At 36.3% G+C, this 27,233-nt stretch overlaps 1 protein-coding gene across 2 annotated transcripts in view; it reads left to right on the plus strand.

The window, feature by feature from the left end:
• LOC128863375 (trissin receptor) overlaps positions 1-27,233 on the plus strand; it is a 189,073-nt gene that overhangs the window by 44,181 nt on the left and 117,659 nt on the right. For both annotated transcript variants that reach the window (XM_054102503.1, XM_054102504.1), the window contains exon 2: positions 3,917-4,061. In XM_054102503.1, the coding sequence (XP_053958478.1) occupies positions 3,917-4,061 (145 nt within the window). The remainder of the gene's footprint in view (positions 1-3,916; positions 4,062-27,233) is intronic.

The following is a 27,233-nucleotide window of genomic DNA, read 5'->3' on the forward strand; positions in this document are numbered from 1 at the left end:
CAAAAAATCGCCCATTAGTCTGTGAAAATCATATTCTAGGGATCAAAATAAGAAACTTTGCCGAAGGAACCATACCTCTAAAACGAATTGTGATGTCCCCCAATTTGGGTCGAACTTTTTAGTTTCTTTTCTCATGTAAAGGCCAAAAATGGTGATATTTTGAAATGATTGTATGGGGAACCCCCCAAGGGAGTTCCAGGGGGTGTGCCACTGGCATGGGTGGATCGGCCGTCCAAAGTTAGTGGGGGTCGGTCATACATTTGGACTCGATTGGAGCACTCTAAATGGGTCAAAGTGGGATTTTTCGTTCCACCCAAATTGGGGGACATCACAATTCGTTTTAGAGGTATGGTTCTTTCGGCATAGTTTCTTATTTTGATCCCTAGAATACGGTTTTCACAGAGCAATGAGCGATTTTTAAATCGACCCGCCCTAGTGTACATCTTCCGCAAAATACTTTTGACTGTTTTCATTTAGTTTTTTGTTTGTTTTTTGTTTTGCTTTGTTATTGTGGTAAAGTTGTACCTGACAAATTTTTTATTCGTTAAAATATGCTGTATTTGATGATCATTGATCAGTTGATCATTGTGGGTACCATTGTTCTGAAGAATTTTCCTGTCTTGCAGCTCTGTAATCGGTGGAAAGCTGTTCTTCAAATTGAAACAATAACTGCTTTTTTTGTATTTGTATTCCTGGTGCTTCTTTGTTCAGTATCCAAGCATTTATATCAGTCAAACCTAAAATATTGAAAACTTTTTGGAGATACCATCTACAAAAACTAGATTTTACTGTGTATTTTCTGCCCATTTGTTCCTCCATATCAACTAAAGTTTTTGTTTTGTTATAAAAATGAATAAAATCCCGTTTTTTTATTACTTCTAACAATCTTCACAAATTTATGGCTGGAACTCAGAACAGCTGATCATTTCTTCAGTTTGCTTTTAATATTCTAAGGATACCATTTTCTGATTTATATAGACGAGTGCTGGCATGTAATCTTCCGTTTGTTTGGCTGCCTTGGGTAGTTTTTTTTTCAATTTACTCTAATAATTCCAACGAGTGTTGTTTTTCTACCAAGTTTGAGAAAGTTATCGGAGATATTATTCGTTCCACAGCTTGTGCGAGTATATGGCTCGACACGCTTCAGAACACCGTGTTCACTGAGTGCATTGACGATGGTCGTTGTTTATCTTTTTCCAAGTCAGGGAAACCTTTCAAAACGTACGTAATGTTAGTACATTTGAAGTAAGTCAGAATTTGAAGCCAAATTTGTTGGGCTTATTAGATATATACAGTATAAACCTGTACCTGTTTTTTGTCGGAAATAATTGCTCGTCTATTATATTTTGCCCTTTCGTCAACAAATGCCTCCGCAGCATCTGCAGAATATTTTAGTAACGATGCATTGTGGAGATTAACGAATGAGGAACCCTTCCTATGGCAAATCAAACGCAGAAAGTGGCGATGGATAGGTCACACATTGAAAAAAAAGGTCGATGTTGCGCGAACCAGCAGATGCCGACAGCACATGGGACGGTGCAAAAACAACAGCACAGAACCGTGTTCGATGGAAGAGTCTTCTTGAGGCCCTATGCTCCCGATAAGAGTAAACAAGGAAAAAAAATGCAAAAAAAAAATTATACTTTGCCCTCGCTGGTAGCTTGACTGTTTTCAATGAACTTGTCGCATAAATTTATTTGCTTGGAGCAGCCTACTTTTTTCGGTTTGTTTTTTTTTGTTTTGTTGTTTTTTTTTTTTGTCAAAAGAAATAAATCTTAGGATTTGCTTGAACTTATTTCAGGGCATAGTTGTTTCTAAATAATTAAATTATAAATTGTTTGCCTCGTGGGCTACACGAGGATATAAAATTCCCAATAAACGCACGTATTTTCGGTAATATTGTTGTCTAATCGTACTCCAAAATTCGGCGGCCTTCTTCTGCTATGCACTTTTTTATATGTTTGAGAAAATAGTTACCTATTATCAACGAGAATGCACGGACAAGATTATCTGCCATAGCCTGTTGGCCCTTTCACATTTTTCAGAACTCAAATAGATGTTGATCTTCTAGGAATACCACATTCGTCAAATTTTAACCACACAGTACCATGGATAGCTGTTTCGGTCTTCTTAAGATTTTTTTCATTTTCTTCATCAGAGTGTGAACTACTTAAGCCCTACCTCTTTTCCTGTGCACATTGACGACATTTTCATTTTCATCATCGGTGATCGCTTCTGGATCGCAATCTTCAGCATCAGGTGACTCACTTTGAATATAATCCGATTCATCTTCAGAAAATAGTCCCAATGTGTTGCATCTGATTCTATAGTATATTGGAACACTCTCCACCTATGTTTTTTAGCTTTTTCAATAACTGTCGAAAAAAATCTATATAAAGTTGTATTCCAAAGGTCACAGTATTATAAGAAGCTATGCCATTATAATTTAAGTTCTCGCTGTTTGTCAATAGATGGTGCCAGAAGTGTGTGCTAGTCGATTTTAACATGGCCTAAATTTCATAAACCAAGCTTAGACATATGGTAAACAAACTACTTCGACATTTTAGTGATTTTGTTTTGGTTTCATATACTTTTGGTTTTGTGAAAATGTCTGATTTTGTGCCGAATAATCGTCATTTGCGGGACGTGTTGATTTTCCTCTTTCATTCGAAAAAAAACGGCGGCTGAAGCGCATCGAGAGCTATAAAAAGTTTATGGAGAGCTGCTTTAAGTGAAACAACGTGCCGAGATTGGTTCCGTTGCTTGAAAGACGGTGATTTTAATGTTGACGAGCGTCCCCGCGAGGAACGCATAAAGAGCTTGCTTCAGTATTAGGAGTTACCCGCCAATCCGTTTCCACATTTTCAAGCGATTGCATGCTTTGGGGCTTGGGTTGCTTATGAGTTAAAAACAAGGGATATTGAACGCCATTTTTTCGCCTGTGAACAACTGCTCCAGCGGCGAAACAGGAAGGGTTTTCTCCATCGCATCGTGACGGGTGATGAAAAATGGATTCATTACAGCGATCCAAAGAAAATAAAGTCATGAGGACTGCCCGGTCATGCTTATACGTCGTCGCCTCGGCCAAATATTCACGCTGCGAAGGTTATGCTATGTAATTTGTGGGACCAAGTTGGTGTTATTCGTTATGAACTGTTAAAACCAAGCGAAACCGTCGCTGCGGATCGATATCGACTTCAATTGATCCGATTGAGCCGAGCAGCAGTTATTTTACAGCATGACAATGCGCGGCATCACGTTGCCAAACCCGTTAAAACCTACCTGAAAACACTGAAATGGGAAATTCTACCCCACCCGCCATATTTTCCAGATATTGCGCCGTACGATTATCTAGCTGACCAGCAGTTCCATTCATATGAAAACATCAAAAAATGGCTTGATCCGTGGATAGCCTTAAAAAATGAACAGTTGTACCGCGACGGTATGCGAGATCTGCCATAAAGATGGGAAAAAGTAGTAGCCAGCGATGGGCAATACTTTCAGTGATTCACTTGTAACCATTTTTTCAGAATAGAGTTGTATTTTCATCAGAAAAAAAATAAAACAGCGAGAACCTAGTTGCGCACCTAATACATAATTGTTGTCCTAATTGAAATTAAAAAGCAGTTAAAATGACTTTCTTAGACAATTTGTGTTATCAGTGTTAAAGTTAAATTCATTTCGTATCTTACTTTGCAATGTAGAAATGCCATATTTTAAATGCTTGGCACAGGTGTATGGCAGGATATTCAAATTGCTTGCATATACTCGAGTTAATACTAAATCATACTTAATTTGGCTTACGTTTAATAAATTATAAAAATTTGCGTACTCTTCTAGCAAATATTTATTTAGTAACAGCTGTTGTGCACAGAAATACGTAAATATACACTAATTAAATCTCTTTTCATTCCAGGAAATTTGCTTGTGATACTCGTCGTAACCTTATCGCGGCGCTTACGCTCAATAACGAACTTCTTTCTGGCAAATTTGGCATTAGCTGACTTTTGCGTTGGTCTATTTTGTGTGTTGCAAAATTTATCAATTTATCTTATAGAGAGGTAAGTAGCATGAAATTTACATACCTGTGGGGTTATTCCGTATAAATTTTAGATTTAATGATGAAAAGTTTTGAAGTGTTGTTTGGGTCGTTCTAGCTTTTACTAGAGGTTTTTGAATATAAAAGTAGTATTGCAAAAAAAAGTAATTTCCCAAACGTTTTTAAATATAAAAAAAGTATTACAAAAAAAAGAGAAAAAGGATTTCACTAACGAGTAATTAAATCCAATTTTGCATTCAATTCCTGTACTTCTACCTTTTTACCGCTTTTTTATGTGAAGTTTCCTTGCTTAAGATTCAAGATCAAATCAACAAGTCAATTAAGAGTAAATGAAAAAAGAGCTCAGCTGATTTATTATACGAATAAGTACTCAAAGGGCAAATACATATATTGAATAATACACTCAATCAAGTGAAAGGCAAAACAACTACGATAATAATGATGATGCCCAGCCAAAGCAAAGGCGTAATAAGCAGAACCACAAACCATTTACACAATTCATCAATAAATTTAAAACTTTTCGCCGAACTCGTACCAGTGAATGCGTGAATATACAAAAACAAACAAACTCAAGTATGCACAATTCACAAATACATATATAAGCGATTATGTGTACTTATGCCCACCCACACACACACATGTCGACAAACACACGGGCCTACATACAATCAGTTGCAAATATTTACTCACTTTCTGTGTATGTGGCATGTGGCATAAGCGTATGCGAGTCTGTTTGTTTGGCAATGAATTGCACTCCACTGTGCATTGCGCTTGAATTTTCAACAGCTGCTTGTGTGGCGTTGATTTACTGCAAATTTGTTTGTGAACACAAACCGAAAAAGCGAAAAGTGAAAATGGAAACAATATACTTGTGTGTGTGCGTGTGTGGTATGCATATATAAATAAATGCATACATACATATATACATACATACATATATGCATACATATGCGGATAATATTCGTTGGCTTTTTAGAATAATCGACTTTCAGAAGCTCCATTACATCAATGCCAATGTTGTCTTAACAGAAATCGATAGAGTACAAAAAGCAAAAAACGAAAAAAAGCTAACAAATTTAAAGAACAGAGAAGTAGTTTGCTTGGATTTTGGTTAGCAAGTGAAAAGTTTTAGCCATATTGATAGAGGAAATGAGGTAGAAAGATTTTAAATCGGATGTGCGTGCAATTTAAAGTTTTTGAGCAAAACAACAACTTGCGCTTTCATGAACTGGAACGCATATTCGCATAAGGCATATGCAGAGTCTAATGAAAATTTTGTGTTTTACTATATACATCGTTCTTTTTTTCCCTGTTCACTCCTCTCGGGAGCTTAGTGTTTCGACAAGACTCAGTCTTGCGTTGGTTTCGTTAATCTGTTTGAGTTCTGACAGGGTAGGTGATTATCCCTGCTGCTACCAGTTCTAAGTGGTGGCAATGCCCACCTGTCGTTGCTTAGAAACAACGCGTTCTTACTGCTTGGAGCGCCATCTGTGTTTCACGAGTTTCTGGCAGAAGGATCGCACAGCTGGTTGAGGACTTCGCTAAATTTGGTGTGTTTGCGCTATTACCCCGATCGCCCGCTTCTTCTTGCTGGCGCCACTGATGCAATGTGTAACTGTGTGTTTTCCTTTGTCTTTTGGTTGTTTTAGCAGTCACAATGCAAGTAATGCGCAGACTATTGTGCGGGAGTAAGGATGGGAAGGATAAGTTCTTGGGGTTGAGGAATATGTTTTCAAATTTATATTTTTTTATTTATCTCTTTATGAGAAACTAGGAAAGTAGGTATGTTTGGGAAAGTGCTTGGACCGTGCTTTACGTGAGATGCGAACCCACATCGTTGTCTCACAGTGGCGCATCTCTACACATGGAGTGGCTAAAACTGGAATGACACAGAGCAGTTAAATTTTGTATAATTATTCACTGGGAACACATGAAGAACAATTTTCAAATTCTAAATAAACGAAACAAAAATTATTTTACTATGCTTTTAATTTTTAATAATTTTAAGTATTTTTTTTTAATAGTTTTAAGTGTTCTTCAAGTCTTTTATGCAGCATGCAAAACATAATTTTCTATATTTGAGCGATTCCTCGTGAAGTGATGGAAATATTTTTAAAATTATCTGAATTTTTCCGAAGATCTGCTTATTTGTATGCTTGAGTATAATAAGAAATGAACTGAAAACATTCCGAAGAAAAAATATTAATTGAGACATTTATTCAGTGGTGAAAATTTTGGTACAGAAATTTTTAATGGGCTCTTTTTTTAATAGATGCTTATACCTATTTTTCTTAATTTTTAAGGTAAATGACACTTAAAAAAAAAATTTCTTTGGAAAAAAATTTTACTTTTTTATTAAAAATTTTGGAAAAACTTTGGGAAACAAATTTTACATTTTTATCAAAAATGTTTAGACATTTTTTTAAATTTTTGAAACAAAATTAGGTTTTTTCAATAAAAGCTGAAACTATGCTCAGTAATTAATTATTCAAAGTTTCATAGCGGGATTCCCATAGCTTTTCGAGTTAAGTTCAAGTACGTACAGCAAATGAATGCAAAATACTTTTCTAGCACAGCGCTAGCGTACCTACACATAAATTACTTTCTTTTGGAAATCACTAGGCACATTAGAAAGCAAATACACGGTATTTCTCTCTGGTTCGCTTTACGCCTTAAAAAGTTATAGTAACTCCATCAAGAAACTTTCAGAGATTAGTGAGAATAGTCTCGGCTATTAATGGGAAACATGAAGGGCAAAAACTGATAAACAACATTTTTTTCCAAACATTTCTCACAAAAAAAAATAATAATATTAATAATTCCAAAAAATGGTAATAAAAGAGGGAAAACATTTTTTTTAAATATATTTTACTTTTATTTTTGTGGAAACAAATCGGGGCAAGAAACTGACATACAAAATTTGTTTCCCAACATTTTTAACAAAAAAACAACAAAAAAGAAAAACTTATACAAAAACGGAAAAAGTTTTAAAAGGCATATTTTATTTTTATGGAAAAAGATCGGGGGAAAAACTGAGAAAAAAATTCTTTTTCCAAACATTTTTTACAAAAAAAGAAAAATATTAAAAAAAAGTCGGAAAACTAGAAAAAAATTATCAAAAAAAGGGAAATATGCTTTTTAAAAAGTATTTTATTTTTATGGAAAAAATCGGGACAAAACTGAACAAAAAAAATTTTTTTCCAAAAATTTGTCACAAAACCAAAAACACAATTTTCCAAAAAATGTTATTAAAAAAGGCAAAACATTTTTTTCAAAAAGTATATTTTACTTTTATTTTTATGGGAACCAATTGGGAGAAAACAATGACACAAAAAATTTGTTTCCAATCATTTTTAATAAAAAAAAATTATCAAAACAAAAAAATTTTAAAAAGTACAATATATTTTTGTTTTAAAAACCAACAAAAGAAATTTTGCCCAAACATTTTTCACACAAAAAAAAAAAACATTCAACAAATTTCATTAAAAAATAGAAAAAAAATTTTCAAATACTGTAGTTTATTTTTATGGCAAGCAATCGGGGGGGAAATTGAGCAAAAATTCGTTTTCCAAACATTTGTGACAAAACAAGGAAAAAACTTCAAAAAAAAAATATTCGAACAACTCGAAAAAAACTTATCAAAAAAAAGGAAAAAATTTTTTTTTAGAAGTATTTTATTTTTATGAGATAAAGATCGGGGAAAAAGTGACAAAACCGTTTTCTTCCAAAGATTAAAAAAAGAAAAGAAAAAAACTGAAAAAAAAACAAAAATTATATAAAAAAAGGAAAACACATTTTTTCAAAAGTATATTTTATTTTTATGGAAAACAATCAGGTCAAAAAATGATAATAAAAAATTTGTATTCCAAATATTTTTAACAAACAAAAAAAATTGTCTAAAAAATTATATTAAAATAAATAAAGACATAATTTTTTAAGTATATTTTATCGTAAAAATATTAGGAATAAGGAAAAAAATGACAAAAATATGTTTTTTCAATTTTTTTTAAAAAGTATATTTTATCCAAAAAAATTATGGAACCGAAGATATTTCACTTTAAGAACTCTATAAAACCTTTCATGGGGAAAACCTGACAAACAAAAAACACAAAAAAAAAAAAAAATAACAAAAAAAATTGTTGAAATTTCATTAAAAAGAAGGGAAAAGCAATTTTAACATTATATTTTATATTATTATTTATATATTATTTATATAATTGAGGCAACGCAGGTCGACAACCGGAGCAATTGAGGATGTAGTGAAGAGTGTAGAAAAAGCTCGGAGCAGAAATCACTTCTCCCGACCGATCGTGCTCTTAGCCACGATTGACGTAAGAAACGCCTTCAACAGCGCAAGATGGGAGGATATGATTGACGCACTTGAGAAGCGTTACAAAATACCTCAATACCTGATGAAGATGATCCGTAGCTACCTCAAAGATCGTGTACTCATTTACGACACAAGTAGAGGACAACGGACAAAAGTGCTAACTTCAGGTGCGGCCCAAGGTTCAATCTTAGGCCCTGATCTCTGGAACGTCAGCTACGACGGCATCTTCAACATCGATATGCCCGACGAATGTTATCTAGTAGGATATGCGGATGATGTTGCAGCAGTAATTACCGCACGCGATTTAGACGCGGCAAGACGGAAACTCTCACAGACGTTGATAAGAATCAAGACATGGCTCGACTCGCACGACCTTAGCTTGGCTCCGGAAAAGACGGAACTAATTCTACTTACGAGGGCGCGCATACCTCTAGAAGTAATAATGCCGGTCTACACGGAGAATATAAGGACTTCAAAAGTGGTGAAATACCTGGGCATCAGACTTGACAACAAGCTGACTTACTGGGCACAAATCCAACACCGTGCTGAAAAATCTGCCAAAATAATCAAACTTATCACGATTAATGGCTAATATCGGAGGCCCCATCGCAAGCAGGCGGAAGCTGCTCATGGACACAACGATATCCATCTTGCTATACGGCTGTGAAGTATGGGCGGACACACTCAAATCAGAATGTCGTCGGAAGATTCCGCGTTGCCTCAGCTTACCGCACGGTATCGGAAGCAGCAGTACTTATCATTAGCGGTACGATACCCATAGATCTCCTAGCGAGGGAACGAAAAGAACTATGGGACCTCAAAAAGAGCGAGACAAATAACACAGACGACCACACATGCGACCGCACAAATACCAGAAGGCAACAAGCTCGAGCACGCACACTCCAAATATGGCAAGAGCGCTGGGCGTCAGAGGCGAAAGGAAAATGGACAAAGAGACTGATACCAAACATAGATAAATGGTATGACAGGAAATTCGGTGAGGTGAACTATTACATCACCCAGATGCTATCTGGACATGGGTACTTTTATAAATACCTCAACAAAATAGGGAAAGCAGAAACTGCTGAATCACTGCTGATCACACATTTTCCAAATGTGAGAGGTGGACATCAGAGCGCAAAGCAATAGAAGATAGGCTAGGCCCCTTAAAAGCAGACAACATCATTCAAAAAATGGTCGAAAGTGCAGAAAGCTGGCAATTTATTGACACGTACGTGGAGCGCATCCTACGTGCCAAGAAATTTGACATGGATAGAGATGATCAATATACATACATCCATCCTACCTGAGTAGAAGATGAGCCGATAGCGTGATGCTGGCTCCAAAATTGGCGACCCTGGACGCAGGGGGAGCAGAAAAGGCTTCTTTCTGAACAGAACGCCTACTTGGATCTCCTCTGCCTACGATGAAATACTACCGTAGTCCCGGGGCAGAGGAAACATCCGGGAAGGAATGGGGAGGGATTGTTTTAGTGGCTACACCATTCGACGCAGTAGACGACGGTTACTGTAAGTGCGAAGGCATTTTGAACCCTACCTCACCGCCAAAAAAAAAAAAAAAAAAAAAAAAAAATATATAATTGAGAAAAAAATTTATTTCCAAACATTAAAAAAAAAAATCTTTAAAAAATATTTATCAAAAAAAAAAAAAGAAAAAAATGTTTTTTAAAACGTATTTTTATTTTTATGGGAAACGATAGGGGAAAAAACGGAGAACAAAATTTTTTTTATTAACAAAAAAATAAAAAAAAATTTCAAAAAAAAAAAAAATTGTCAAGAAAAAAGGAAAATATGTTTTTTAAAAGGTATTTCTACTTTTATGGAAAACAATCGGGGAAAACTGACAAAAAAAAGTTTTGTTCCTAACTTTTTAGCAAGCAAACAAAAATTATCCAAAAAATTTTATCAAAATAAATAAAGAAAGTTTTTTAAAAAGTATATTTTATCCTAAAAAAATTTCATAAACATGATAAAGATATTGTTTTCTAATTTTTTTAAAAAGTATGTGTATAAAGAACCGAAGATATTTCAATTTAAAAACTCTATACTAAAATTTTCATGATTGGATAAATCAAAAAAGTATTGAATATTTTGCCAACCTTTTTTCAATTCACTTCGCTTTACTGTCGCTATACTCTAGCCGACTAATAAACCTATTTCTGAAAGATTTGCAACACTTTCTCAGCACTTGACATTAAATCGAGCACTTCATGAAGTGTTTGCAGAATATAATGGTTACCTTTTGATCAACTTTCTTTTGAACGAGATTCTTTTGATCCAAAGATATTTTCTTTGTCTTTTTCTATGTGTTGTCAGCCCACCTTTCATTAGTATTGCACGCATGTAGATTAGTAGGAAGGGAGGACCAGTACTATGGGCTAAAAGATCAACTGATATTTGCCCACTAAATTTATTTTTTCCGCAACATTTGAAAGCATACACCTCTGGTAATCCTGAATATAAATAGACTTGAATAATTGAAGTTACGATTGAGTCATAAAAGTTACAAATCCATTGAGAGGCTTATGGAAATAGTTAAGAAAAAGGTGTGGTGCCCGCTCGGAAATGAAAGGGATGTGCTTTGGAGAAATAAGACCTCCAAAGCACATCCCGTAAGTTCGTTTTTAAATTTTGCTTTGTGTGTGTGCTTCCTACATTTGTGCATACTAATTAGTAGGTAAGGTGATTAGAAATAAATCTTCAGACAATAAAAGGTTCATATATCCAAAAGCGTTAGCTTGCGGACACATATTTTTAAGTGTATTCTTTTTCTTTCGTTTGCTTCCTTTGCTTTTGGTTCAAACGCTTACCTCCTGAAATATTTTAAATATTTTTTAACATCTCTTTTGCCGCATTTAGATTTCAATAATTTAAAAATATTTCGCTTCAATAAATTATAATTTTTTTTCTGTCTACGTCTACACAGTTTAAATCACCCTAAAGTGTATTTGTCTAAGTAACCATACATAAATATGTATAAGTAAATACCAGCGGAAATATATATTCAACCACATTTATCATAATTACTATCATGCAAGTCAGTTTCACTCCTTTTCCAGATGTCCAAAAATTTCACGCGCCTGAGTGCGATGACAAATGTTGCTCATCCGCCCCGCCACCACAAAAAGGTTTATGTATAAGTGAAGTGCGATTGCATGGAGCGATAAAACTGTCTGAAAATTAATACATGTGCTAAATTAAATCGTAGAAGCAGTATTTCGATGTACCCTGCAGTAAAAGAGCTCGTTCATGAATAGTCATTTGATGGTAGAAGTCATACTAGTACGTGAGTGACCAGAGTTATACCAGTTGATGAATAGCATTAAATAATTGTAATTTCCCATGAGAAGTGTATGCAGAACAGATATCAAAAAGATAAGTGCTTCAAGCGTAGCTCAGAAACCTTAGTTCTAAAGAAATGAACTTGTCTATACTGCCGCATTTACCTCAAAAATCATTGACATATTAAAAAATCGGCGTGGTAAACATTTGGTCTGCACTGACACTGCTCTTAACGCTATACGAAATTTAAACCAGAATAGATATCATCTCACTGCTAGTAGAAATCAGTCGATCTACATATTATCACCCTAAAATATTGCTACCTAAAGGAATACTTTTTTTTCTTAGAAATTTATCTAGAATCTGGAACATTTAGGAATGATGTCGAATGAAATCATACCATAAAAATTAAACCACTTCAATCTACATATATTTAAATATGTGCACGAGTACTACGAAAGCTTGCATACATATTTTTGCTCAGTCTTTAATTCTTCTTAATATGAAATAATTGGGAAAATATGCAAATACAAACTCTACATTGGGATTGAGATATAAATTAGTTATGTATAAGCACGTAGCACTCATGCACATGTACATATACGTATGTATATGTTGCACATGTATATGTACATATATTCGCTAAACATACGTATATTCTTATATGCTTGCAAAATTTCATAACAGGCAAATAAAATGCGTTGTAGTGCCTAATGGGGGAAGAAATATGAGTCCTGAGCAGGAAGAAAGAGACGGAACACGGACAGAACAAAAATGTGTGTGCATGTGCGCCTTTATCTTGATTTCGGTTAAGTGGGTGTTTTTAAAATTAGTTGCAAAAATATTGCTTGTCGGTTCCTTTATAAAGTTTTCATGATTTTATTTAATGAAGGCACTGAGATGGTGAGCTTACATAAAACTGTATTTTCGTGAGTCTGATGCCTCAAATAACACAGGCCTGCGAAATTTAACTTTTTTCAGTTTCTAGAATGGCTGTACTTGTTTCTTGTAGTGTTTTATGCGCTGAAAACGAATCTGACCTTCAAAATGCTCCATCACGTCAGGATTTTTGGTAAATGAAGCCTAAAAGGTCAAAAAATGGCCATTTTAGCCATTTTTGATAATTTTTTTTGGGATAGAAAATTTTTTTTTTCAATTTTCGACAAAAAGGTCGCATAGTACAACTCTTTGGCTTTAAAACCCATTTTTTAAACTTATGGTACGATTTTTTTAAAAAAAGTTATGACATTTTGAAATTAACAGTTTCAGTTACGCCAATAGACGTTATACCCAACGTATACGTAACTGAAACTGTTAATTTCAAAATGTCATAACTTTTTTTAAAAAAATCGTACAATAATTTAAAAAAATGGGTTTTAAAGCTAAAGAGTTGTACTATGCAACCTTTTCGTCGAAAATTGAAAAAAAAAATTTTCTATCCCAAAAAAAAAATGATCTAAAATGGCTAAAATGGCCATTTTTGACCTTTTAGGCTTCATTTACCAAAAATCCTGACGTGATGGAGCATTTTGAAGGTCAGATTCGTTTTCAGCGCATAAAAAACTACAAGAAACAAGTACAGCCATTCTAGAAACTCACCCTCGCAGGACTGTGTAATTTATGATATTTTAATTACAGTTTTTTGAGAAGGAACTATTTTCGAAAACCGTTTGCTGATATATACCATAAAATGTGATCGAAAATTTTTATATTTTTGCAAAAAACCAAAAAAAAAAAAATCATTTAAGGAAGGTCAACATTTGGGAGTTGGTGCCCATGCTTAGGAGCTGTGGTACCCAGAGACAAACTGTGTGAGAAAATTTGAGTCGTTGAAAGTCTATATCTACCATCAACACACGACGAGAGTGAAATGTATTTGGGTCCTTTAGGTTTTGACGCCTCGTTAATAACGTGGAAGTCATTTATGCAAGGTGTTATCCTTATATATAAGCTCTTTGGCCCGGATTCCCCTCTGCCACTCCCTTCTGCAGCCATCAAAATCATAGTTAGCAAACGGATTACTTCAACCCACAAGCGAGCTTGGCAAGTTGAGAGATGCTGCAGATGAACAAAACTGATGTTATCCGTCATGTTCAAATGACTGTTGCTCTTGTTGCTGTAGCAGCAATACTAAACCCTGTCAGTGCAATGTAAGTCACCAATCGTCTTCGTCTAGCTCATCTAAGGGTAGGCCCAGTAAACTTTCTGTTTCGACAGGTGGAGTCCAGAGGGAGAGGTTAGTATCGTGCGGGGTGCTGGACATATGTTTGGTATGTCATCGGGGTCAATTCTTGATTTTAATCTGCTATAATATACAGAACGTAGTTGTACCAAGGTTACGCGACCCTCTCAAGGAAGTTGGAGCTCTTCATCTGCTGAGGGTGGTGGTTGGCATAAGAAGGTGGTAAGCGTCTCCCGATGAATGTCGGTTATTGCCTGGTCCAGTAGTTGTCGATTCGTTTTGGCCTGGATCTCGGCGGCGTAGTAGAAGAGGTTCCTTCAGACGTGCCTGGAAAGCGATTCATTCTCAAGCAAGTGTCCACATGGGTGAAATCTGGGGTAGCACCCTAGCAGAAATTGTCCGTCCAAATCCTCCTGTGAATAAGCAGAAGGAACTACAGGTGGCTGGTTTGATTGATGACGGGCCACATTCTATAGGCAAAGCACATGGAAAAGGTAGGCATCTCAGACGGTACGAACGTGAGAAAGAGTCGTTTATCTTTTATTATACAGAACTGAGTACAATCAGTTTGCGTTTGCGTTCCAAATAATTGGGTGAAGTTTGTGGTGCCAACAAACATGAAGGTTAAGTAATAATATTGAAAGTGGTGCAAAGGCAAGGAGGTGTTACTTCTGAGAAACAGCCGGTGACCTCCATTTTCATAAATTTACAGCATTCACTAATTGATTGAGAACTTGAGGATACACTTCAGCAATTACTGTTCGAGTTTGAAAAAGCGGGTGGCTAATCTCAGCTGAAAAAACCAAATATATGGCAATATTCAGAGAATCTCTCCGATGTAAACTCGGCGTTTTCAAAAGATCAATTGAACAGGTGTTTGAATTCAATTACCTTGGAACGCTAATAACCAGCAACAAAGACATAAAAAAATTAAAAATTCAAGTTACTAAAGCCACTGCCATATCAGGAGGTTTAAAAGAATAATAAATGGCATAATAAATTTGAGTGTATAAAACATGTGTGCGACCAATACTAACGTATTCTTCAGAAGCCAGAGCTGATGCAACAGCAACACAACAACAAGCAACAACTGTGGAACTGCATACACTTAGAGTTATCGTCGCGCACACTCTGTACTATAGAAAAACGAATGCCGAGATCGGTGAGGCTTATGAAGTCAAGGATATCAACAAACTCACCAGAAGAAGAAGAAAATATTGGCGAAATTATGTTGAAAGTATGCACTCTGATAGAATAGCCAAAGTAGTTATGAAAGCCAAATCAAATGTTATAAGGCCACAGGGACGACCACCCAAAAGATGGGACGTGTGCTGGATATCGAGTTCGCAAATAATTTCTTGTAAGAGGAATCAAAACAACAAAATCCCTTTTTTACTAACATCATATCTTTTAGTTTAAATATTCATACATATTGCATTTTTTTAAATAACAGAAAACAATCTTAATAGAAGAAGAAGAGAAGAAGAGAAGAAATAGTGGTAATCCATAGGAAGCTCTTGGAAGGCTAGATTTTAAACTGTTGTGCCCTTTATTTCTTTTTAGATTTTATGCTTATATGGTTGAAGAATTATATTGAGAATAGATTAACTCCCATGTCCGTGCGTCATAGCCGCATATTCTGTTATATTTCTTTCGTGGCTCATATTTTTCTCAGATTTACTATCGTTTTTTGTTGCAAAATGTTTGTCCTTTTTTTAATATTTGTCCTTGTTTAAATTTCTGCCCTTTTTTTACATTTGTTCCCTTTTTACATTTTTCCCATCCACCCAGCAAGCAGTGAATTCTCTTTCGTGGCCACATCTCTGCGATAAACCAACACAAATTATGGCCCTCAAGGCAAGTATTAAGTTTCACGCACATTTAAGTGCTTTGATGGGCAGGTCATCTAAGAGAATTGTAGCGCATAACTGTCTTAGCAATTACAGTTGCCACCATGTCGTTAGAATATTGCGATTTCCATGCGGTTTCCGATAAAAATAAATTTGCAGCTACTTGAGTATTTATGCGAACCAATGAACTGTAATTCTCGAAGTTTGCAGTGGGCAATAAGAAAATCACACAAATATAATTTGAAGTGTTGTACCTATACGAGTATATGTATGTATGTATGAGTGTGTGAGTGCATGTATCCATTCATGTTTAGAAATTTACTTAATTCGTGTGGATTGCTATATAAATTATGTTTATGTCACTGAAGATAGGGAACAGACGACGGAAGTAAGGCTGACAACAATCCATGTACATACTCGTATTTATACATTCTTTTTCTTCCTCAGATATATACATGCAATATAGTAAATTAGCTGTAATTATATGGCAGAATCAAAAGCTTTTCTCATTCACCTAAATCATTGAGATTAGCTATAAATTATTAAGAATTCGTTGAAGATATGCACACCAAACAAATAAATGGATATGAATACGGAATTATGCGAATTTATTATTTTGTTTAATTTACGAAGTGTGCTCAAAAAGTATTGCGAATTTTGATTTTTCGGCCATTAATTGTTGACAGATGCTTTGCTTGCACATGTTTCGGCTCGTCTTCGATTTTTACCTATTCAAAAAGATGGATCGAAGGACCTGTATAAAATTTTGTGTGAAAAACGAAATTAAGTGCGCGGATGCATTTCGAATATTGACTGTGTCATAAGGAGAAGCTACCTTGGACCAAAGCAACGTTTGTTGATGGTGCAAAATGTTCTCAGAAGGCCGAGAAGATGTGAACAACGAAAAGCGTCCCGGACGCCCAAGCACAGACGAAAAAATTGATGAAGTGAAGAAAATGGTATTGGCCAATCGTCGAATCACCGCTGGGGAAGTTGCTGAGGACCTAGACATATCGATTGGCTCGTGCCATTCGATTTTTTTCAATGATTTGGGCATGAGACGGGTCGCCGCAAAATTCGTACCAAAACTGCTCTGTCCGCGATTCAATTTCAACCAAAACAGCTTCGCGTGAACATTGCTAACGAGATGTTGGACTCTGTCCGCGACGACCAAAATTTGCTCCAGAGGGTTATAACTGGTGACTGGTGGTAAATCGTGGGTTTATGGTTATGACGTGGCAACCAAAGCTCAATCATCGCAATGGAAGCTGCCGCACGAACCAAGACCGAAAAAAGCGCGCCAAGTTCAGTCGAATGTAAAAGTTTTGCTTACCGTTTTCTTCGATTGCAGAGGCGTTGTGCATCATGAGGTCAATAAGGAATATTACCTGCAAGTTATGCGTAATTTGGGCGAAGCAATCCGCCAGACGCCAGAAACGCCCGGATTTGTGGAAGAACAAAAATTGGCTCTTGCATCACGATAACGCCCCTGCTCCCACATCGTTGCTTGTGCGCGACTTTTTGGCCAAAATTTTATTAGATTATGGTGTCCAAATTTTCGTTCAGGTTCACTAGTATGATATTTTTACATTTAGTACACTAGGCGACCGGGCATCCTTACAAATAAAATATGTATTAGGTGCGCAACTAAGTTCCCGCTGTTTGTCAATAGATGCCGCCAGCCGTGTGTGCTGGTCGTTTCTAACGTAACCTAAACGTCATAAACCAAGCTTAGATATATGGTAAACAAACTACTTCTACATTTTAGTGATTTGGTTTTAGTATCATGTTTTTTTGGTTTTGTGAAAATGTCTGATTTTGTGCCGAATAATCATTATTTGCGGGAAGTGTTGATTTTCCTCTTTCATTCGAAAAAATCGGCAGCTGAAGCGCATCGAGAGCTACAAAAAGTTTATGGAGATGCTGCCTTAAGTGAAATAACGTGCCGAGATTGGTTCCGTCGCTTCAAAGACGGTGATTTTAATGTTGGCGACCGTCCGCGTGAAGGAAGGCCAAAAACCTTCGAAGACGCTCAATTGGAGGCATTGCTCAATGAAGATCCGTGTCAAACGCAAAAAGAGCTTCAGTATTAGGAGTTACCAGCCAATCCATTTCCAAGCGATAGCAAGCTTTGGGAATGATTCAGAAACAGGGGACTTCGGAGGGGGGACGAGTTAAAACCAAGGGGTGTTGATCGTCGTTTTTTCGCCTGTGAACAACTGCTCCAGCGGCAAAAAAGGAAGGGTGGAAGGGTTTTCTTCATCGCATTGTGACGAATGATGAAAAATGGCTTCATTACAGCAATCCAAAGAAAAGAAAGTCATATGAACTGTTAAAACCAAACGAAACCATCACTGTGGAGCGATGTCGACTTCAACTGATGCAATACGCGGAGAGGCACGAAGAAGTGATTCTACAGCATGACAACGCTCGGCCTCACGTTGCCAAACCCTTATAACACTGCCTGGAAACACTGAAATGGGAAATCCTACCCCACCTACCATAAAATAAAATAAAAAATAAGTGAGATTCTCTTGGGGCACCGTGTATGGGATTTTATTTCAATAACAGTCGTCTTAGTTGTACTAAACCCACAATTGTGTCACCCATGTCTCCTTGCCAGTTCACTGGCACGCAGCGCTATAATCCCTAATTACTGTTGTGCAATTTCCTCGTTGACTACTGTCAACAGCCTCAAGTGGTTTCGACTAACACTTTACCGCCAAGTAGAAATGAATCTTGTCTCTTAGATTCTGTTGTCGCTTGGACATAAAGTGTCAACTCAATGTCATGCATCTAAATTTTGCCACTCTCATATTCATTTCGACAATTGTTTGTACCAGCACGTGGGGCGTGTGGGCATTTGTCTTGCAATTATGACAGTAATCCATGATTTGTATGCGTTGAAGAGGGAGCGATGGGCGATATGCTAAGGCTCTTAGGTTTAAAGTGAGCTGCTTGTAGTGAAATGAGAAATATTTGCAAATGAAGTGGGTTGGCATTTGATATTTGATGCAGTATTTTGTATGAAGATCAGAAGAAATAATGATGCAAAAACTTAAAGCATAGAATTTAATATCTACTAATACTAATACAAGTGTTTTACACAAGCCTAGGCACATTGAACAGGTAGCAGCTGATTCGAATTTTTTTTTTCTACTTATTTGGTATCTAAATTGTAAAAATTTGGTTAAACTGCTCTCAACTGTCTATCTTTGTTTATATATTTTCACATTTTAGATACCAAAAGCAAAAACCAAAATACGCTGAGTTTGTTATTTTTGCTGTATTTACTGGTATTTTAAGGTACTTTATAAATAAAGAAAGCAAAAGAATAAAAATGAAAAACAAATATTTTTTAGAGAAATGCTCTAATTTGATAGAAATCATAATTTTTAATGCAATAAAAAAAATTTCCAAAAGCCTGAGGCCCAACTGGTGTTGGTTTCCTTTAGAAATAAATAAAACTGTGAGCAGATTAAAGCAAGTGCAGCTTTTGGTGGACTGCGCGCGAAGAGTAGCTAACGTAGAACCCAATGCTCAAACTGTCTTCCGACGATTTAGATAACGGTAGTACCGGAGTAACGGCTTAATGCTTGTTCTTCGTAAGAACAAAAATAAAAAAAACTTGCTTTCTAATCGTCACTGGCTGTCAAGCGGCATGAGCATTTCTAGTACCCTACGCTTATAATTTATTTTTGTTTTGTAGGCGAATGTTCGTGTAAAATATCTCGATCTTTCATTTATACTCTGTTAAGGCGCTCGACTCATTTGAAATGGTGTTTTTGGGTGTTTCTTTAAAAGCGTGTAAAACGGAAAGGAAAACAAATTTGTTGTCCTTGTTTTCAGCATTTTATTTCTTGATCGATTGTGAAAAAATAAATTAAAATTTTTTTTTGGTCTTACGAGGTTCTTTCAAAAAGTTGTCAATCTTCAAAAAGTGATATTCCATAACAAGGTATGTCGCTGGCTGCACGGATTCCGGGACTCACGGGAGTCTGATATCAAAAAGACAAAAAAGTTCTTGTTCAGTTTGAATGTCGTTATAGTGTGAGATATGATCGTTAAAAAAAATAAAAATTTGACAAAATGGCGGACGTTCAAAGATGAAAAACTCTTTTTTGACCCTTTTTTTAATTTAAAGGCCCGAAAGAAATACTAAATTTTTTTTCCCCGAATGAGCGTAGTTCACACGATAAAGACATCAATTTTACATCATATAAATTTTATCTCATCAAAATTGCTTTAGTAGAACCGGCTATATCTGTGTCCATTGTCCACGTGAAGACCATTGTTTGAAGGCTGATAACTTTTTGATGGAACCTCGTATGGCCAAAATTTTTCTTACATTTTTTAATAACAGATTAGCAAATAAAATACTGTGAACAAAAATAAAAAATCTAGGCTTTCAGATCCGAGTAATTTTTATTTATGATTTTTTATATGAAGATACATAATCCTCAAAAATCGATTGAGCATTGTCGGTTTTCTTCTGGGAATTTTATGAAACCGAGGGTTGTATAAAAAAAAAGTGATTTTCTAGTTTTCTCAGGCAATTTTAATCTATTTGAATTTGATTATATTTAATAAATCTGTAATTCAATGCAAATTCGGGTAGAACCGATTAGAATCTGTAATCTGTTTTTATTAAAATCGCTCTCTATGCTATGCTTTGTTAAAAAAAAACCAGATCCAACAATTATTTAATTAGAATTATTAAATTATTAGCTTAAAAAAAACAAATAAAAAAATTTATCATCTTGTACATTAATCTGTACTTCTGATTTGTTGAATTTTCTTGCTGAAAAAACACTTCAAGTGCCCTATTTTTTCTCTGAGAGCAGCAACTTAAATCAAAAGTGCCTGGGAATCGCCAGCCTAGGAAAACTGAGAATTTACTTTTTGATATATAGCAAAGACTTTTTTAATTTTTTTACTGCAATTTTTTTTCGGAAATTTTTATTCCATCAACTCACCAGCTGACTGCTGAACAGCCTAATGAAGAAAATATAAGAAGAAGAAATTATTTATAATAATAACACTGCCCTGCAAATTTCAATTTTTCTGATGCGAATAAGATCTGACCTAGTGTTACCGAAGGGAATTTTCGCGCTGAGCACGAATCCGAGTTCAAAAATTTTCCATCACGTCAGGTTTTCAAAAAAAAGGGGGTTGAAACCCCTAAAAATAGCGTATTTGGCCATTTTTCAAAAATTGTGGAGCAGAACCCTGAACCCTAAATACCTTAGGAACACTGCACTTTTCATTATATCTTATCTTGGGTGTAGATAAGTTCCTATGTTCATTTTTTTTCTAAGGGTGCTTGCGAACAATTTGGGTTTGGGCTTATTTCAAAGAGCAAAGTTCAACCTTCAATTACTGACAATAACGAAGATCGTAGCACGTTAGGGTTCTGCTCCACAATTTTTGAAAAATGGCCAAATACGCTATTTTTAGGGGCTTCAACCCCCTTTTTCTCGAAAACCTGACGTGATGGAAAATTTTTGAACTAGGATTCGTGCTTAGCGCGAAAATTCCCTTCGGAAATCTTATTCGCAAAATCGATGCAGGGCAGTGTAATGAGTCACAGAACCAATCTTGCCAGTAAAGAGGTGAAGAGTACTAACTTGACTCGTTCCTCGTTTCTCCAATGCAATATTTTGAGTAACTGTAACTTCTCTCCCATGGTTTTGATACAAAAGTCTTCTTTGAAACATAGAAAACCTGTAAATTTTGTGTTACGTTCTTACTTGTCATTATATTTTGACTATGAATAAGTTCGTGCGGTTTTTTTCGAAATTTGAAACTTTATTGACGTAAAATGGTTACAAATTTAATATTCAAAATATTGTCCATCGCTTACTACTACTTTTTCCCATCTTTCTGGCAATTCACGGATTCCCTTTGTGAAAAATTCGGTCGGTTTTGCCGCAATCCACGAATCGATCCATTTTTTGACTTCATCGTAATTACGGAAGTGCTGGTCAGCCAGGCCATGTTGCATCGATCGGAAGAGATAGTAATCGGATGGCGCAAGGTCTGGACTATACGGCGGGTGGGGTAGGACATCCCATTTGAGCGTTTCTAAGTATGTTTTGACCACTTGTGCAACATGTGGCCGAGCATTGTCATGTTGCAAAATAACTTTGTCGTGTCTATCGGCGTATTGCGGCCGTTTTTCTCACAGTGCTCGGCTCAAACGCATCCATTGTCGTCGGTAGACATCCCCCGTAATCGTTTCATTCGGTTTCAGTAGCTCATAATACACAACACCCAGCTGGTCCCACCAGATACACAGCATAACCTTCAGGCCATGAATATTCTGCGCCGACGTCGATGTTGAAGCATGGCCAGGGTATCCATACGTTGCCCGACGTTTTGGATTGTCGTAATGGACCCACTTTTCATCGCCAGTCACAATTCGATGCAAAAAACCCTTTCTTTTGTGCCGTTGAAGCAGTTGTTCGCATGCCATAAAACGGCGTTCAACGTCTCTTGGCTTCAATTCATACGGCACCCAATGGCCTACCTTTCGGATCATTCCCATGGCTTTTAAACGTTTGGAAATGGTTGATTGATCAACTCCCAAAGTTTTTGCAACCTCTTCTTGCGTTTGAGCCGGATCTTGATCGAGCAATTCCTCCAATTCGGTATCCATGAACTTTGGCGGCGCACCCTCGCGTTCTTCGTCTTCCAAGCCAAAATCACCACTTTTAAAGCGTGCAAACCACTTCTGGCACGTTCGCTCAGATAGAGCATGCTCACCATAAACTTCCACCAAGATACGATGACTTTCGGCTGCTTTTTTCTTCATATTAAAATAATGATGAAGAATTCCCCGCAAAAACACATTATTTGGCACGAAATTCGACATTTTCAAGTGTGGTAAAAATATTGTTGTTTACGCTTCAAATAAAAAACTTATACTGACGTTTGTGCCTTACGACAGTAGCTCTCCAATGAATGTTTGGAAATGTGGATCGATGGAATAATAATCAAGTTACGCCATCTGTTGTAAAACCGCACGAACTTATAAATAGACCTATTATTATAATTTTACGTTACATCTGAGAGCAACTAGTGTTTTAAAGTCTGAAAGAACGAATTCCAGAGCGTAAGAAAAGTTTGGGTTTCGTATGAGAGTTGGCTCTGCGTTATAGGGAAAATCCGGAGTTAAAACCCGAGAAATTTCACTAAGCGTAGCAGTCCTTAAGAATTTATGGGGAATATTTTATGCAGTTACAACAACAACTAATAACAAATACAATAGCTACAAACATTTTTTGTCGAAGTTTCTTTTAAAATTCCACATGTTAGAGAAGAAAAATAATTCTTTGGTGCAAAATGGGTCAGAAAAAGGTAAAAGTTATATATCTGTTTAATAAATTCTTTGATTTCGGGGTAAGCTTTGATTCAAGTCATTCCTCTGTTAACCATATTAACTTCGTCGTATCGAGGGCCTATTCTAACTTAGCTCTTCTGCGGCGTCATGCTAAGCACTACAAAGAGTCCTATACTAGATAAACGGTTCCAACTCCCTAATTATGACAAAGTTCAAGTATGCATCAATAATTTAGAACTAGATTTATTCCCTGCCTTCTGCCAGAACGAAAGTACTAAGCACCTACTCATACGCTTCACTCTTTACCTCTAACTTTCTAGGACCTCCACCGCCTTACTGATGCCGGTGCGAACTGATAGATTTCGAGTCACTTGCTTTCAGATGCTCTATACAGTAAGTTGTGCCCATCAATGATATTATCTTTGCTCTCTTCAATTGTTCTCTTCTTGCAGAGCACATAGCCTTAATATTTTTTAAGGAGTACTGCAATTTCATTCTTCGATTTTTGGGAAATTTGCTATTCTAATTTTACTTCCATTACAAGAACTGTTGGTGAGCTAAACATTGCCTGTAGAAGCATTGATCTCGACTTTGCTCTTCCCAGCTCTTTTTTCAAGACTTTTGCCTTATTTTTAATAGCTTGTATCCTTGCTTTCTTTCAGTTTCTGGTTGAATTTGGTATAAAGGTATGACAATTCATAATCTCGCCAAAAAATAAGTAATTCCTTCTCTGAGTTTGTTCTTTAAAAAACGAGTCTCATTGCTTTGTTTAGTGCAAGTATCTTTTCTTAAAGATCTTCTACTTCAACCTGGTTTAAAATTCGTTTGTTTCCATGGCGCCCATAATCGTTTAGTTGCTGTGGCGGAAGAAAAGGAATTAAATGCTTGGGAAAAACGAACAGTGCACACAGCTGTCGCATTTGGCAGAAGCATTTAACGTTTTTTCGCATTTCCGCATTTGCGCATTTCCGCTATTCCTTGCATTTGTGGTTTGTCTTGGAGGGAGGTTTGATTTCTCCAGCATTTTGCTACACTTTTGTTGAGCTGCATACATCTCTACACTTTCTTTTGCCGCTTCTAACAGTCGCATCTGTTTCTATCAGCCAACAATGGTAATCCTTGCGCTGTCGCGACGCCATTGCAATTACGCATAATGAGAAATGTAAGCCAGTAGCTGCAGCCTGCAATGCAATGGTAGCAAAATACTGGTAAAAACTAAGTATGAAGTTGTTTTTCTAAGTTTTCGTTTTATGTATATTATGTTTGCGGTAACCGTTGGTGTACTGGGGTGGGATGAAAAGTTGCCTGTCTAATAAAGAAAACAAATTTTTTGGTAGTTTTCTATTTTTTTTTTTTTTTTGTTGACATGTATTACATTATTCATAAAAAGTGCTCTAAGGCAATGATACCATTTGATGAAAGTGCGCTATGACCAGGTACTCAAAAATGTTAATGATAAATGTGTTACAGTTTTTTTATTCATAATTATAAAGGGTTTTCCAATGAGAGGTGTTATTTTGATATTCAAAGTAAAATACTATTTTTGAAAATAAATGATCGGATGTTTATTTCATTATAAAGAGGAAGGTATGCCGTTGAATAGATAATAATAAAACACCATCAGTCAAATGACCACCACGACCACGCTTACAGGATAAACTCCCTTTCATGAAATTTTCGATAACCGAATTGCAAAATGGCCTCGATAGTCTCACGTATTCCACCGTTGAGGTCTTGCATCGACCCTAGGCTGTTGGCAAAGGAAAAAGCCATAAGCTGTTAAATTACAAGATCTCGGTGGCCATTTGTGGTTCGAGAGATAACGCGGTCTGGAAACTTTTCGCGTAAAAAATTAATGGTTTCGTTACTTTTGTTGCACGTAGCACCATCTTGTTGAAAATAAACGTTGTCCAGATCAATACCATCCGATTTCGGTCATAAAAAATCGTTTATCATCTCTACTGCTTAACACCTAACACCTGTTATTGGAAACCCCTTTACCATAACATAGGTATATATATATATATAATTGGTGCTTACACCCTTTTCGGGTATTTGGTCGAGCTCCTCCTACTATTTGAAATGGAAAAACCTACAGTTTCACACGGACTACGTGTTGCAGATATTTTTTATGAGGAGCTGAAATACACTCAGAAGTTTGCCATGGTCTGCCGAGTATCACCCGCTATTAGAAAAACCTTTTTCTTTATTTTGGTGTTTCACCGAGATTCGAACCTACGTTCTCCCTGAATAGGCGAATGGTAGTCATGAACTAAACTAGATAAGAGGCAAAAGGAATGGGTCTGGTGGTGACCGAAGACAAAACGAAGTGCCTCCTGTCATCAAACAAGCAGTTGGGGCACACGCGTATCGGCACCCACGTCAATATTGACAGTTACAATTTCGAGGTTGTAAAAGACTTCGTTTATTTAGGAACCAGCATTAACCCCGATAACAATGTCAGCCTCTAAATCCAACGTAGAATCTCTCTTGCCAACAAGTGCTACTTTGGACTAAGTAGGCAACTGAGCAGTAAAGTCCTCTCTCGACGAACAAAACTAACACTCTACAAGACTCTCATCATGCCCGTCCTAACGTATGGCGCAGAAGCTTGGACGATGACAACATCCGATGAAGCGACGCTTGGTGTGTTCGTGAGAAAGATTCTGCCCAAGATTTTTGGATTTTCAGATGAAGCCTCCTCTGCGTTGGGAAGATCAGGTGGAGAAGAACTTGGTTTCACTTGGTGCGTCCAACTGGCGCCGGTTAGCACGAGAAAGGAATAACTATAGCGCTTTGCTAAACTCGGCCAAAATCGCGTAAGCGGTTATCGCGCCAATTAAGAAGAAGAAGAAGAAGTCACGCACCAACACATTCGGCTATGGCGGCCGTACTAGACTATAAATACTTATTAATTAAATAATAATTCATTATTACATATTTTATTTATTTTTTTTATTATCAAACATTTAATTTTTTTAAATTAAAAAAATTTACTTAATCAACCAGACGATGAGTTAAAGTATAGTTTCATGGCTCATCTGTTTTTCCTTCCATTATCCCTTCCATGTCACAATAATTCACATTTTGTTCTAATTTAGCAGGGATAAGCACTTAAATATAAACAAAATTATTGAATCCTAACATCCAAAATTGGTTTATTTCCTATTAAGAAACTGAAGCGTTCATTTCTTTATTCTCTTTTTATTTTTCAAAGTATTTCGACTTTTCCACAAATATACAGATTTTTCTTACTTTTCCGCTTTTTTTTTGTTTTTCCTTGTACTCTCCTCTCGAGACCATAGCGCCTCGACAAGACCTGTCTTGCATTGCTTTCGTTAATCATTTTGATTTCTGACAGGGTAGGGGATTAACCTGCCGCTATCAGTCCTAAGTAGTGTGAATGCCCACCTGTTGTCGCTTAAGAACAACGCTTTCTTACTGTTTGAAGCGCCATCTGTGTGTCACATTTTTCTACTAGAAGGATCACACAGGTGGTTGAGGACTTCGCCCAAGTGGTGTGTTTGCCCGCTTTCTCTTGCTGGCGCCACTGTTGCTATGTGCAACTAAAACATACTTCGTACTTCCGTTACTTGAAGACTATGCTGGAAACTTTCCGCTTCACCCTCATAAATCATATATGCACTTGCACTATATTAACCTTTTTGCTCTCCATGTAGCGACATATTCCTCCAAAATTAAATTCCCTTTGTTTTACATATCTGCAAAGAGAAATGCAGGGCAATATTTTTTTCCGCTGAATGCTGTCATTCACAGTCTTTGCATGAAACGCATATGCATCTACTACTTTTGTTAGAATTTATGTTAATTAAATATTGCGCATACGCCATGGTACCCACTGAGCGCATAAATGCTCTGGTATGCTTTGTGAAAGCGGAGCCGAAATCATGCTGTTAATGCGTGTGTACGTGCGTGTGTGTGCGTGCAGATGTGTATTTTGATACTATCTGTATCTGCTCGCATTATTATTGTGCCACGCATGTATGTTATAAGTCCTCTGTTCCAAAAAATGCAGTCTTTAGAGGAAGTAAAAAATTCTGCATGTTTTTGCTTTTCTTCATAAGGCACAAGGCGAAATTTACTTTTAATTTACATAAATTTTGACGTCAATTTCATACTTCTGTAATTGTCGAACTTTTGGTGTCT

This window comes from Anastrepha ludens, chromosome 5, assembly GCF_028408465.1.
Source record: "Anastrepha ludens isolate Willacy chromosome 5, idAnaLude1.1, whole genome shotgun sequence".
Lineage (NCBI taxonomy): Eukaryota > Metazoa > Arthropoda > Insecta > Diptera > Tephritidae > Anastrepha > Anastrepha ludens.